General features: G+C 58.1%; 1 protein-coding gene across 2 annotated transcripts in view; it reads right to left on the bottom strand.

The window, feature by feature from the left end:
* Window positions 1-15,510, bottom strand: part of NTN1 (netrin 1) — a 180,466-nt gene that overhangs the window by 11,485 nt on the left and 153,471 nt on the right. For both annotated transcript variants that reach the window (XM_036341586.1, XM_036341585.1), the window contains exon 6: window positions 6,197-6,271. In XM_036341586.1, the coding sequence (XP_036197479.1) occupies window positions 6,197-6,271 (75 nt within the window). The remainder of the gene's footprint in view (window positions 1-6,196; window positions 6,272-15,510) is intronic.

Raw genomic sequence — 15,510 nt, 5'->3', positions numbered from 1 at the left:
GTCGCACCCTGTGGGCTTTTATGCTGAGCTGTCCCTGGGGCCCACCAGCCCTCCCTGCCCAACCTGGTGGTCACCACATTCCGAGACCCAGGCTGACTCACGCGGACCCAGCTCCACATCTGGCCTCCATATGGGGCTGGTACTCCCGGGGGGAAGGGGGAAGGTCACATCTGGTGGGGAAATCGGAGGACCCCAGGGGGCCAGTGACCCCCAGGGAAGGGTCAGTGAGCCTCTGAAACACATGACACGTGCTGCTGGCTGGTCTGCGTCGTGCCCCCCAGAGCTCCGGGCAGCACTTGGGGGGGGGGGGGGGGGGTTGGCTCTCCAGTCACTATGGGCAGCTGCCCCAGCCTCAGCCAGGATCCTGCCCACTGCCGGCTCCCCGAGCAGCCCTCATTCTGGGGGTCAGCCCCAGATGCTCCTCTACCACCTGCACTCACACCCAAGCCCCACAGTCACGGTGCTGCAGACGCCACCTCTGTCTCCAGGACGTGGCCGGTACCCGCCCGGTTCTCTGCACGTGAAGGGATTGCTCTTGGTCAGAATAGCTACTGACCTCAAGGTCAAGGAAAGGAAGGGGGAGGGGTGTAGAGAGGAGAGGCCAGCCTGTGCTGAGAGGCCCCATGTGCCCGGGGCAAGCTGGAGAGAGAGAGGCCCAGTGTGCGCCTCGCCTGCCCACCCTGCTCACCGATTCCCAGCAGCTGAGCAAGGGCCGGCAGCGGCTCCCACCTCCACCAGCATCGCACCCTCCAGCCCGCGGCAGGCACGGCCGTCTGCAGGCACCCACCACCAGCATCCCCGCGCCCACCTCCACCATCGCGCCTCTGCCCAGGACCTTCCTCTACCATGAGGCCAAGCCTCTCACCGAAATGGCTGTGCCCACCCCACCTCTGCCACCATCACTGACATTCCTGCTGGGACACCCATCACCTCGGCTCCATCCCCCGTGACGGTCACCTCAACAGCACGGTGGCCCCATGAAGACATCTCTGTGGCCTCCCCTGAGGCCTCCAGGAGCTGGGAGCCCAGGGGCCCGTGAGGCCACCAGCTCTGGAGCCTCCTAAGGGACTGAGTGCCACTCTGTGCTGCCCAAGGCTCGGGGCCCTGGCACAGGAGGAGGAAGACTCGGCCTTGGGGTTCCTGATCTTGGGCATGTTTCATTGGGTTGCATCTCAACATCTGACTGACGAACACATCCCTGCCTCCCGGTGCTCTGAGGATTCCACAGGATGAGGGCACAGGCGGTGAGGTGCCCGGTCCAGGGCCCACAGGGCAGGGAGCAGGCGCTGGCCTGGCAGGCTCTTCCCTCGGGTTTCCACCGCCCCAGGAGGTACCAGGGCACACGGGGTGTGTTGCTACCAACGGAGGTCCCACCTAGGTCCCCAGGCCCACCTCTGCCAGGGGCCCCCCAAAAGCACACGTGAATGCGCACAGCCTAACACGCCCAGCTCCCCCACAGGTGCCCGCAGACCTCCCTTCGAGCTGTGCCCTCGGCAGTGCCCCTCCGGGCTCTCGGAGGAGGAGCGCTCAGACGAATCCTCTTGTGAAGCATTTGGATTTTTCCATCTGGTGGTGCCAAAACGTCTTTCAACAAAAGGGGTGACTAATAAACATTTCTGGGAACGGATAATTTTTCCAAGAACTGGCAAAAGTGAGATGACCTCACCTTGCCGAGAGTGTGAGCTGTCTGTCTCCCTCGGTCTGAACCTCGGGGGGAAGGATGAGGCCGGCGCAGCACCCGGCCGCCCCAGGCAGCAGCGTGGGGAGTGGGCAGGAGCTGAACCCGGGGGGGGGGGGGGGGGAGGGGGGGAGGTGCGGGGGGTCAGAGGGGTTCTGGACACGGATATGGGTACGACTGCTGAGGCCCACACAAGACCCCCGTGCACCCAGCGCCCCAGGCTTGCTCTCCCCCCACTTCCCAGCCTGTGCCCACTTCTGTGCTTGGAGAACGCTCCTCTGCCTGGGAGCCCTGCTTTGCCCAGTGAACACTGACGACGGCTCCCTCCCCCAGGAGGCCCTCCTCCCACCCCGCTCAGAGGAAGCTCCCCTGCACCTGCTGCCTCAGGCTGGGCCCCGCCACACACCCGCCTTCTTTGCTCCCGTCTGCGTGCCTGTGCTCCTCCTGGACGGTAAGCTCCTTGGGGACTAGGCCCGTCTCCTCCACAGCTGCAAGCTCAGCACCCAGAGCAGGATGGGGCCCTCAATGGAGTTTAGGGGCACACCCCAAACCCCTTGCTCGGTGCCCTCCCAACCCCCAAGCTGGGCCCTCTCTCACAAAGGAGGGAAGGACTGGGGGTGGGGACGGCTGTGTGAGGGAGCAGGACTCCTTCGGCTATGCACCGCTGTGCCTGTGTGTGCATGTGTGTGCATGTGCTTGTGTGTGCGTGTGCATGGGCGTGCCTGTGCAGAGTGGCTGTGTGAGATGAGAGGAGGTTGTGCAAACACGAGGAGGTGAGAGGACCACACGGGGCCCCCCCAGGGAGCACAGGGACAAGGTGGAGTCGAGGCCGGAGGGAAAGAGAAAGGCGGAAGGTTGAGGGGCAGGGCCTGGGAGGAGTCAGGAGGAGCCTGGGCCCACAGGTGGGGTGAGGGTGCTCTTCTGCCCCTTCCATGCCATGTCGCCATGTCAGCTGGGAGCACAGGGGGTGCTTCCCACGCCAGCCGAGGTGCCCAGCCCTTGGTTGGGCCTGGTCAGCGTCCTCGCACAACCGATGCTTGGAACAAGGTGCACCCGGCACTCTCACTGCCCGGACTCCGCTGGCTCCCAGGACACGGGCCACAGAGCAGCGCCCCCAGCAGGTGCGCTCTGCCTGCATAGGGCGCAGGGCACAGACTCTGTGGCGGACACACACACACACACACACACACACACACACACAGAGTCACACACGCACACTCACGGCAACGTTACATCAAGGATAGACCTCCAAGGCTGGGCTTCCTGCAAAGCTGCCAGGAACGGCCGAGACACTTGGCAATAATAAAAGTGTCTTCCGTGAACAACCGGCTTTCTCGGGGGCCTTTGCAAGGTGAGCCGGAACCCCTAGAGGGCATCAGAGGACTGAGGTGGCCAGGAGAGGGGCTGCGGGACAGTGTCACCGTGGACCTGCCCAGGGAGATGGCACGGGGCTGGGTGGGGCCGGGCTGGCTCATCTAGGGGATGTCAGGTGCCCTGGGTCACACCTCCATTTGACAGATGGGGACACTGAGGCCCAGGCTTGTGGCTCCCGGTCCCAAGTCCCAGGGCAAACCCGGAACCTGTGCGCCCTTTCCCTGTAGAAGAAACGGACCGCCCTGCCCTGCCCTGCCCTGCGGTCTCTCGAGTGAATGTGAGAAGCATGGAGGGGCTTGGCCCTGAGACCCCCCCACCCCAATGCCCTCCTGCCCTGCCAGGTGCCCACCCCAACCCTCCCCAGGCCGGGCCCTCTCTCACTGGCAAACATGCCCAAGAGACACAGGGTGGGACCTGCACACCCCACCCGGCCTCACTGCCCGCTTCCCCAGCCTCGCGCCCCCCTGACCGCTGCCCAGGTCAGCGGACCCTTGTTCTGCACCAGCACCACCAGCGCCGAGCTGGCCTCAGAGGGGCCGCTCTTCTCCCGGGGCGGGCGGGCGGCAGACCCAAGTTTCTAATTAGCAGCTGCTGGAACATCCCAGGGCCCGTCTGTAGGTGAAGGAACCGTGTTTCCTAATTGGCTCCCCGCCGGGGTGTCGGTCAGAGGGCAGACACTGGACGGCCTCTCCGACCGCCCCGCTACCCCCCCTCCCCCCGGGATCCTGCCGCCCTGGTCTGGTCTCCCTGCCTGGCCTCACCTCCTCACCCAGCCCCAGGCCAGCACCCCCTCATCCTCTCCCTGCTCTTCGATCCCGGGGCCGGCCCAGGTCTGCTCCTGGGTTGGGAGGGACACCTCTGTTCACACTCCTTTCAGGGTCCAGGGTCCCAACAGGATCCGCCCCAGCCTCAGAGCCAGGCCTGCAGCTGCGGGGGTGGGGGGGGGGGCTGCCCCCTGCTGTGTCCGTGGGCCCAGCCCGGACCTGTGGGTACCACTCACACCTTCCTCACTGAACCCTCCCCGAGGCCCTCCCCACTCCCCCGCAGGCTCCTGTAAGCCATCCCCAGAAGCCCCCGCACCTCCTTCCTGATCCTTCCCTGTCCTGCCTCTCCACACACAGGCCTCGATGCTGAGCTGAGTGGGGGACCCCAAGAGTATCAGGGACAATCCTGGGGAACAGAACCCCCCAATGTTTTGGGGGGAATGGAAGGGGAAGTGCCAGTCCTGGCCTTGGGGTAACAGGCCAAGGGCGTGGTTAGGAGGCATTAAAGCAAAGGCCAGAGCTCCAGGCCTGGTCAGCTCCCTGCATGTGCTGCTCCTCACGTCCTGCCTGGGCAGTGGGTGTGGGGGACGGGAGGGGGCGCGTTGGGGGGTCTCAATGAAGTCTGGAAAGGTGAACATGGGGGCCGAGGCTAAACGTAATGCGGGGAGCAGAGGGGACCCAGGGAAGGGCCTGTGGGAGGAGCAGAGGCTGGGCCACAACTGGCTGGTCACTGTCCCAGCTGGCCAGGTCCCACCTGGGGCCACAGGGAACGGAGGCCTGCCCCCTCTGACCCCTGCTCCATTCTGATCCTCCCTGGGGGTGTCAGGGGCAAAGGGAAGGCAAGGGCTGAGTCAGGGAGCAGAGGTCAAGTGCAAGCCAGAGGCTGTGCCCTTCCATCCCCACCGGCAGGAGAGGAGCCCGTGCCCCAGGGAGGCCCCAGCGAGGACAGGGCGCAGGCAGGCTGGGGACGCTTGGGTCTATGAAGAGAGGGTACTGGGCCCCTTGGGCAGAGAGAGGGGCTGCCAGATGGTGGGCGAGGAGGCCGGAGAGCTCGGAGGGGCTGTGTCCCCGGGGAATGGCAGGGGCGTGAAGGTGGAATTCCATGGAGGACGAGGAGTCAGGAGAGAACAAAACGGGACGGAGTCCAATGGAATCAGGTGGAAACGGGATCCGTTTTGGTAACTTTTAAACAAAAGTCCAATTTGTCCTTTTTCACTCGAAAAACAGAACCGGCTGTGGGTCTACTCCTGACAGGAAGCCTGCTCAGCTCTCTCGTCCCAGCCCCTCCCCGGCGTCTACTCAGGGGCGCTTCAAGCCAAGGTGGAAACAACCCTGGCCCACGTGGCTGTCTAGTCTTCCCCTTCCTGCCCATCCTGGGCAGCGGGGGTGGGGGAGGCATGGTGAGGGGCACAGGGCCTGCAAGGACAGCCTGGGCTCGCCCCTGGCCCCCAGGTCAGGAGGAGCCCCCCGGGAAGGCGCCAGGCCTGGCCTCACAGCCCCGGGGGCTGCCTCTAGGCTGTGCTACGTCCTGGCTGGGCGACCAGGAGGACACCCTTCTCCACAGGGCCTTCCTGCCCTGCCAGGGGGCAGGGCCTGAATGACTCTCCGACTTCCGTCTGCTTGTCCCTCTGCTCTGCACACAACCTGTGGCCAACACGGCCTCCCCCTCCTGCAGGCTCCCCGTCCGTCTCCCGCCCACCAGGACCGAGGCCAGGCTGTGCCCCTGTGTCACATGGTGTCTGGCCAGTGAGAACTCTCAGGGCCCAGAACCACAAGGCCGCCGCCTCACCTCCCACCAGGCAGGCCCGCACCGGACTCTCAGCAGATGCTTAAGGAGGCGGGAAAGGGAGCTCCATGGGGAAAGGGGGCAAGGGGCTCACTGTCCCCAGGGAGGGGAGAACTGTGCGCGATGAGAGTAGGGGGACGGGAGACCCTCCCCAGCTTAGACAGCCCGAGGGCTCAGGTGACGGAATCTGCAGGCGGCACCCAGGCTGGCAGCCCCGCGGCTCCGGTTGGCCGTGTTCACACTCCCGTGGATCAGAGTGACAACGCGCTGTTCCCCAGCCCAACCCCAGCGCCTTCTGAAGTCAACCCCAGAGGAGGTGGCGTCAGGGATCTGCGTCTCAAACGCGCCATGGACCTCCCTTTGAGCAACAGAGACTCAGGCCGAATGTGCACAGAATGGACGAGTCCGAGGCCGCCCCCCGCTGGGCTGGGCACCGCCCTGCAGGGCTGGGGTACCCGGGTCCTCACGCCCTGTGGCCCTGGTGCCCCTCGCCGCCAAGGACCGAGGTGGAAGGGATGAGAAGTCCTGGGCGTGGGATCTGTCCGGCTCGGCTCCTGCTCGCTGGTCCCACGCGCGCCCCGCCGCCTCACTCACCATAGTCCTTCTTGCAGTACTTTTTCATGTTAATCTTCAGCTTCCCTTTGGAGGCCTTGCAGTAGGAATCACAGTCTGCAGGGGAGGGAGAGCACAGACAAAACCCAATTAGGCTGGTGCTGACGAGGCCTCCGGCGAGAGGCGGGGCCACCTCCCTAAATACCCAGAGGCCCATGATACCCCCGGGCAAGGCCGGGCTGCGGCCATTCAGGGCAGGCCTGGCTTCTAAAGAGGCGCTTGGGACAAAGGCCCCCCACCCCTCCTACCCCCCAGCCTGAGGAATCCTTCAGCCGCTGCCTGCAGCCCCCTTGGCCTCCGGGAGGGACGCTGGGGGCTCCCACTTTACGCCACCCAGGGCTTCTGAGCCACACAAATTCCCCCGCTCAGAGACGCAAGTGGAGCCTGATTAAAGCCGATAGAGGCCTCATTGTCGCCCGCCCGGGTCTGTGTCAGGCGCTGGCTTTCATGGCGTGGAGCCTCTGGCTGGGGTCAGGCCCCAACAAAAGGGGTCAGAGAGGAAATTAGCAGCCCGTGAAGTATTAGAAAACCCCGTTGGTGTCCACTCTACTGGAGTGTGCAAATAGAATGCCCCCGAAGACGAGTTCAGTTCTAATGGGCCCTACTGCTGACACTGGGCGGCCTGGCTGCAGCCGCCGGGGAGCACCTCGGGGCTCCCCCAGTCGAGTGCGAGCCAGGCGGGATGTGGAGGGCCCCGGGCCTGGCCAGAAATCAGGCCTGCTTCTCCTGGGGGTGGCCTGTGGCAACCCACCCACGGCACACCTCCAACCCCAGCCCAGCACGCCCGCCCCCCCGCACCCGCGGGCTCCTGCTGCTCTGCAGTTGAGGTGGTGCAATGCCTTCACTAGGTCCATGTCTGAGGCCCAGTGATTCATCCCGGCCTCCCGGCACCACTACTTGACACGTTGGATCCTGTTCAAGTCTCACAAACATTCTTGGATGGGTGGGTGCTATTCCCATTCTGCGGATACAAAAACTGAGGCCGCCTGCCCAATGCATCCCAGACAGCTAGCACCAAGACTGGACCTAGAACCGAGGCTGAGACGTCAAAATGAGTGTCCCCGTGCTTACGCCATGCTGGGTCTCAGTAAACACGGCAGTCCCTCGGTGGGCGTGCGTGTCAGGCTCAGAACTGGGGACGAGGAGTGGCCCCGTGTTCCAGCAACTCCTGGACTGCCCGCGGGAGCAGCCAGGACGGCCTGGGCCGTGAAGGCCCCCTGTTCTAGGAGCGATGACAGCCTGGGGTGCTGGGAGTGGGAGGGGGTGTGTCCTGGGGAGGGTGACTAAAAAGGTGAAGGGGACACACACGCACACACAGACATGCAAATGACTGGCCAGCCCTTCACTGTGCGGAGTGGGAAACTGAGGCCAAGTTAGGGGAAAGCAGTGACTTGGGTTGGGAGCACAGGACAAAGCCAGGGCATGAAGTTGGGCCTCCAGTGCCCAACGCCCCAACCCCTGGCTGAAGTCTGCAGGGGATATTCAGAGATCACCCCAGAGTCAGCCGCTGACCCCATCGGAGGTCGCTGCTTCCTTCAGGGGCCTGCAATACACGGACGGTGCCTCAAATAACGTCGAAACAGCTCCGCCCCGTTGCCCTGAGCGTCACAGCTGGCAGCTGCCTAATGCCTCCGGAGCCAGCTTCCTGAGCACCCAGTTAGAGACCAGTCTCGGGAATGGAGAACAAACAGCCCCCTGCCAGCTCCCCTGGGTCTGAGCCTTGGGCCCCGCCCTGGGATGCCCTGACCAGATGCACCGGAGGCGCAGGACCAGTCCCTCCGCCCGCTGGACGGCCGGCTGGTTACTGCAGGAAGAACCTGCTGGGGTGCAGGGCCTGGGGCGTCCTGAGAGCCTGGCCTGCATGTACCACGGCCAAGTCCGAGAGGGGGAGCTGAGAGGGGATGGAGGCCTGGGCACCAGATAAGTAGCGCCGTCACCACCATCGTCACCACCACCGTCAGGGCGCTTCACTGCCGGGAAGAGCCCTCTCTGACAGCTCAGGGCAGATGACGCTCACAGCAAAGCCACTGCTGCGGCTAAACCCAGGTCGTGCGTAAGTCCTTGTGGTCCCGAGTGCGCTGGCCGGGATCCCGCCTGCTCTCTCCACTTAGGGAAGCGAATTGGAATGTAAGTGGTGCCGGGTGACGTCATTCCAGGGACAGCCTTGAATCCACTCTCGTCGCTTTCTGGTTATTTTTCAGGAAAGTCACTGGCCCCTGTTGGTGCTGCACTCAGGTGAGGAGGGAACGTGCACACTGCCTCCTCTGCAGGGTCCAGCACATCCTGCATCTCAGCTGAGGCGACAGCGGGTCCAGAGAGAGCCTTGAGGCCTGTCTGCTATTAGCCTCACAGCAACCGGTGAGGCAGGGACCGAATCCCCCTTAAAGACCAGGACACTAGAGATGGAAAGGTCCCCAGGTGCCCGCCCCTGTAAGCTCTGCCCTGCGGGGCAGAAGGGCAGGTGGCTGAGTCCTGGGACAACCTAGCCTGCACCTCCAGCTCTCACCTCCTCCCTCCCTCTCGTCACTCCCTCCTGGTTCATCTTCAGCTTCTCTTTTCAGAGCCAAGCACCCACCTGAGACAGGAAGCGTACTAGGATGTGTGGCCGCCATCACTGCCTAGTTAGCTGGAGCTCTGGACCCGGCCTGACGAATCACAGCCACCCCGGAACTATCCAGTCTGTGCCTCACACTCACACGGACCAACGGGGCCCAAGACACGGCCCTCTACCCTGCCCATCAGCCCCACATACAGATGGGAGATCCCAGCTGCAGTCTGTGCTCCCAACCCCTGGTTCCCAGCCTGGACCACACAGTGGAATCACCCAGAAGCTGTAAAAACACACGGATGCCTGCGTCCCCGCCTGAGACATTCTGACATCACTGGTACGGGGGCAGCCCTGAGTGTCCAGGCTCATAGAGTTCCCTGGTGATTCTAATATGCAGCCAGGGTTAGAAGCCAGTCTGGATCAGGTGTAGCTGTGGAGGAGGGGAGGGAGTCCCCGCACCCAGGACTTGCACAGAGCACCCAGCCGGGCAGGGGAAGGCCAGCCTGTGTGGGAGATGGCGCTCACACGGCGACACGCAGGCTCCTGCAGGACACGGAGCCAGCCTCTGAACGTGTGCAGTTGTGTGTGTGTGTGTGTGTGTGTGTGTGTGTGTGTGTCAGGAGCAGGCGGGGGGGGGGGGGGTCCTATTCGCTGCTTCCAATTTAGTTGAGAGCTAAGGAAACAGGACATCATCCCCAGCCCGCCGGGCTGTGTGTAAAGCACGGGCACGCGGGGCTGGACTAGGACACGTGCTGCTCTCCTGCGGGTGAAGCCAGTGAGCTCCGGGGCGCGGACACCGCGGCAGCTCCCTGGCTCTGGGGGCTCTCTGCGTGGGCTGGATTCCCGAGGACTGAGGTCATTGGACAAGTGGTCCCTGGGTAAGGAAAACGTCCCTGCCTCGTCTTCTGTGATCACATGCGCACTAAGCTGGGGAATCTGCTTCGAGATGGACAACCCAGCTTGAAAACGCAGCTCCGACTCCCTCAAAATGGCATCTACTTGGCAGTCACCCATGGAGCCCCTCCTTGTTCTGTTCCAAAATAGCTATAAAGACAATGAAAAAAAAAATGAAAATTCACACTAATGCCAGAAACGAAACTGATAGATGACCCAATGCTGGAATCTGGGAGCAATCTCTATTAATTAAAGGCAGATGGTGGTGGAACAAGCTAAACCTGTCCAGGTTTTACCTCCGGACACAGTTCTTTGTCTGATGAGCAGAAAGATCCTTAAAAAAAAAAAAAAAGGAAAAATGACAGAGAAACAACAACCAGAAACAAATGGGCAGGAAGTGGGCGGGGCCTGGTGACAGTGGCCTCCTTCTGGGAGGGAAAGCTTAAGGAAGGGCAGGGACTGGAAGGACGGTGTTTGCGGGAGGTATGTGAACCTGCATTTTTATCCAAGTTATCGATGCAGAGACTGAGAAAATCGGCCGAGGAGACAGAAGAATGCCAGCTCCACAGGGCAGAAGTGAACCGAGGGGAAAGGCTGGTCAGAATGAGGAACAGTCCCCTGCCATCCCTCTTGGAGCTAAACAGGAATCCAGCTGTCATGCTAGCACAGGGATCTGTGAATTTTTTTGTTGTTGTTGCAAAGTGCCAAAAGTAAATATTTTAGGCTTTGCAGGCCATACGGTCTCAATCACAACTCTTCAAGTTCTGTCGCCATAGCTGGAAAACAGTCATAGAAAATATGTAACTGAATGAGTATGGCAGACTAAAAGAATTCTAAAAAGACACATCCTCTATGAAATAGGAGAAGAAAGCCATAAGGGAAGACTACGCAAGTCTGAAAAGGCCATATGATGACACATAAAGAGCGACGTAGGAGAGAGAAAAGAGTTGAAAAAAAACAAAAACCTAAAAGCCCAGCACAATTAAAATCCACTCTGGAGGCAGTAAAGAAAAATGGTACTTGCTGTAGAGCACTGATTCAGAAAATGGAGAATGAATTGGAGGAGTTCTCCTAAAATATGGAGGAAGAGGATAGAGACATGCAAACTATGAACAAGAAAATGATAAGGGAATAGGGAAGAGTGGCGAGGTGGCATATAACTGGAAGAGAACTACAGTGGAGGCCAAGTGGAATACAAACAATCAACGATAGGGTTCCTGAGCTAAAGACAGGCCTACGCATGTCCAAGGAAAGGGCTCGTTGATGTGTTTCCATCAAGGAAAAGACACCAACACCTAGACACATCTTTGCAAAACATATGAAATACCAAGATGAGGAAAAGATACATACAGATTAAAAATCAAGAAGGAGAGGTTGGCCTGATGACTATGGCACAATGTCTATGGGTCCTGAAGAGGAAAACGTTTGTCACCCAAGAATTTTATACCTCGCTGGACTGTCTTGTATGTATGCTGGCCATGATAAACAAAAGGCATTCTCAAGTGTGCAAGGGTTCTGAAGACATTCCAATCATGTATCCTTTTTGAGAGAAATACTTGAGACTATTTCCCAACCGTGAAATCAATCAAGAGTTTAAGAGGAGAAAGTCATAGTATGAACATACTGGTGGTGAGCACCAAAACCAGTGAACATAGAGACTTCAAATTTGGTTCTAAAACAAGGCAAATATCAAAGTAATTTTAAAATGTTTCAAAGAGAACATCAGAAAATGTGTATGTGCTAGTATGTATAAATAACTACAAAAATTCAGGTCATACTAACTATATGTTAATGTGATCTAAATATGATCTGAAACTGTAGATCATATTAACAAAAACTAAGAAATAAAGTGAGGTGGAAAATACAACTCTCTGTGTTAAGTGAGGAGAATGCAAAAGATGCTATTTCAGCTTTACTCTGACAATTTGGAGCTATTAGATCACAAAAAAAATCACAAAACACCAGAGAAGATAGCAAATAAATTATAGGTAATATGCCGAAAGAAAACAACAACAACAACAACAGGAAAAGTGTTGTGATAAATTAAGATCAAAGAAGAGCAATGACTGTAAATGGATGTACCTCTATTGAAAAACCGATCAAAGTGCATTAAATAACTTTTGCAGAGGGTCATAACCAAATAAAGCCAAATTTTTTAAGTTTACAACTTTAAAGAAGAAGTTGTAAACTTCTAAAACAAGCATGTCACACTCAAAGGCTAATAAGGGCCAAATAAACGAGGCAGGTGGCCCACAGGCCAAGAGCTTCACAGGCTTGTTCTAACATAACATTTTGTATGGAATAACATCTTAGTGAAGTACATTAAACAAATATGTTAGAAATACAAAAAGGAGTAGACACATACATATATAAGAATGCTAAATCAATTCCAAGGGGCTGAAACTGTACAGGCCACATGTCCTGACCACGATGTAACAAATTGGCAGAAAATAAAGAAAATAAATTAAGTATATTGAATTCTACAAGTCAGAAACACGCAAAACAAAACCTGAAGCAGGAGGAAAGAATAACAACAGATGTAGATATTAATAAAGTAGATACTAAAAATCTCAAAAGTTATAAATACACCCAAGAAGTGATTCTCAAGAAAGCCCCAAAACCAACTAAAAACAACAAAAAAAACCCAAACAGACAATACACTATCATGTCTAATTATGAGTAAAAGAGAGAAACATACACATTAGAAAGGAAGGAGAAGGGGGCAGAACCACGATCTAAAGGTTTTATAAATTCTAAGGCTCTTGTATAGCGTCAGGCTGGGATCTTGGACGTCTGAATGAAATACATCACATCAATGACCAAGTTGAACCAAAGGAGAGAGAGCAGAAGGTGAACAGAGAAATAATCCTAAGAACTCGCTGGATCCAGACAGTTTCAAAGGCTGGGTCCACATGAACATGTAAAGGACACATCCTTTTCATGCAATTTGATGTGGTCAGAAACATAGAAAAAGATGGAAAGCTATTAGGAGGAACCACATGAAAGTGCCTAAAATCAATCATTTGTCACATTATAAAAAAGCAGTTTCATATAGTTCAGCCCTAATATGAAAGCTAGCATAAGCTTAAGCACACACAGACCCAGCAGATCAGTAAATTGACCTCATTTACCAAATGGGTCCCAATATTTTATGCCCAGCACGTTCCCATCCTCACTGGGCCCAACGGCTGGGCGCACCCCCCTCCCTGCCCCCACTACCCCGGCTCCACACAGAAGTTGTGAGTCCGGGGTGAGCAAAAGGCTCCTGCCCTCACGCTCTCAGAGGAGCCTCTGGGGCCCCCGTCAAGGGCACAGGTAAATACTGGGAGACCTGCACAGACCAACGAGGTGGGAGCTGCCAGGGAAAAACACGGGGACCGCCTGGCTCCCCACTGGGATGGCTCTGTCCCGGGGAGAGCTGCGGAGACCCCGAGGCCGCCATCTGCAGCTCGCAGCAGGCCCATCCTGGCTGGCTGGCTGGCATCCTGGGAGCAGCCAACCCTCCCTTTTATTCCCCCCACCTGCTCCGCTGACCGACCCACAGCCAAGAACCAAGAGGGTGCCTTGCAGGCCCAATCCCAGCGGCCAAGCCCCTCCCTCCTCTTCCTCCACCTTGAGTAGCTGGCCCTCTGGTCTGCCTCCTGTGCCCAGGTGCCAAAAATCCTGCTGGGAGGGCCTGCTTGGCAGATCGAAGCTCATCTCTGAGCATATGGCAGGCGGGCCCAGCGGTCCCTGGCTGGAGCCAGGGGCGCTGCATCTGGCACCTCCCTTGGCGTGGGGCGGCGAGCTGGCAAGGTCTCGCTCCCAGCAGCACCCCTGCCCCTGCTTCTGGGCCGTGGGCCTCAGGAAGGTGGGGCTGTGTGGGTAATGAGCGAGGGACACCCAGCTACCCAGTCCATCCCAGGACAGGGACCTGGAGGGCTGGGGGAGTTTCAGACGCCACTGGCAGGACACAGGGGAGGAGCCCCTGGTTCCTTGACCCGGGGTAAGAGAGCTCAAGGCACTGGGGCGAGGAGGGGTGCCCCACTGGCTCCACTGTTTGGGCTGAGCCACTCTGCCCACCAGCAGGTGACAAAAGACAGGTGAGGTCCATCTGCCCAGGGAGTGTGTTTGGGCTCCATTGGAGCCACCAAGCTGCCTGGAACTCCTCAGGCAGTCAGCTTTCAGTGGGCAATTTCCCAGGGGCTGCGGCCACCCACAGGTTTGTAACAGCCGTTGAGGGGTGCGGACAGAGGAGGCGCTCCCTGTGAAGCCAGCTCACACCTCTTGGTCCTAATACAGGTGAGTGAGCAACTGTCCCCCTGGTAAAACCACCTTGTTGGCACCCTCACCCACACTACCTTGCCCAGCGCCCTCTCTGGGAAGCTGGGGTCCAAGGCAGCCGCTGAGCACCCACATGTCTCTCCAAACGCACCCACTCTATCACCTCCAAGCCCTCCTTGCCTCGACAGCATAATGCCCATTGAACTCGGGGCTCTGGCTCAGAGAGGCCACGGACTCCCCAGTCAAGGCAGCCTCTAGCAATACACTGGCAGAGCAGCTGGGTGTGGGGTACCTTACAACCTATGGGGGCAAATGACTGGAAAAATCCCCAAGGTGTTTACAACATCGATGGCAAAGGACTAGTGTCTTTGATATAGAAAGAGCTCTCCTGAATCATTAAAAAAAAAAAAAAAAAAAAAAAGGCAAGTGGCCTAAAGTTCAAAGCAGAGGAACAAGCAATTCACGAAGGAGGGAAAAGGGGAGAAGGAAAAGCATTCAGTCTTGACCAGAGAGACGCACTTAGATCAACAGGAACAGGGCTTTGTCAGGCAGACTTGTACGATGTGGTTGGGATGCACATTAACACACACTCTCCTGAGTGCTACCAGCAGAGAAATGAGAGACGCTCCTACAGTGAAGACACTGACAGGAGAGAATGGGGAGGCAGGGGGAGGTCAGGCGACACAGCGTTACATAGGAAGGCCAGTCCGAGGAGGTGCCAGGTAGGATGACAGGGAATCAGCCCCGTGAGACGCCCGGGGCAGCAAAGGGCCAGGCGGGAGCGAGGAACCACAAAAAGGGGAGCCTGGAGCTGGTGAGGGGGCCCAGCCAGAGCTGAGGCTGCGTGGCTGGCAGGAGGCTTGTCACCCACGGCAGGGGCTGGGTTTGTGGCGGAAGAGTGCACCACGCACCGAAATGCTAGGCGGTGGGACTCTGTCTGTCCTGTCTCATCCATATTTTTAATTTTACTGTAATGAGGATACAATGTTGCACTTAAAACTCTGAGGTGAGTCTTCTTCCGTGAGGATGGGAACCACATACGGGTGGTGGGCGTGAATCCTGTAACGAGGTGACATCCGTATTGAACAAGGTGACACTTGTATTCCTAACGCATGGGTTTCTGCTGCTAAGAGCTGCGTGTGTGCGTGTGTGTGTGTATGTGTGTGTGTGTAGCTTCATCGTCCCCCAACTCCACAGCTGTTGATACCAAGGGAAAAGGAAGCATGAGTTGCCAGCCAGCTGTATGCAGGTGAAGTGGGTGGGAGTGAGGACCCAGCTCTAGCCAGGGTGGCCGGGGAAGCTCTCTCAGGAGGTAGCACAGGACCGAGACCCGAACATTGCGAAGGAAGCAGGACTAAGGTCTGAGGCAAGGAGGCTCCAAGCAGGAAGAACGGCCGTGCAAAGGCCCGAAGGCAGGACTAAGCCTGGCACCGTCCAGGCACGGAATGAAGGCTGGGGAGCCTTGCCCAACATGAAGGAGGAGAGAGATGCATCACACAGCCTGAGTGGGCCCTGTGGGGCTGGAGACGGTCTGGATTCCATCTGAAATGGAAGCAAAGCCACTACTGGAAAGTTCTGGCCAGGCCTGGGT

This window comes from Myotis myotis, unplaced genomic scaffold, assembly GCF_014108235.1.
Source record: "Myotis myotis isolate mMyoMyo1 unplaced genomic scaffold, mMyoMyo1.p scaffold_m19_p_17, whole genome shotgun sequence".
Classification (NCBI taxonomy): Eukaryota; Metazoa; Chordata; class Mammalia; order Chiroptera; family Vespertilionidae; genus Myotis; species Myotis myotis.
This window is presented reverse-complemented; position numbering and strand designations above follow the sequence as displayed.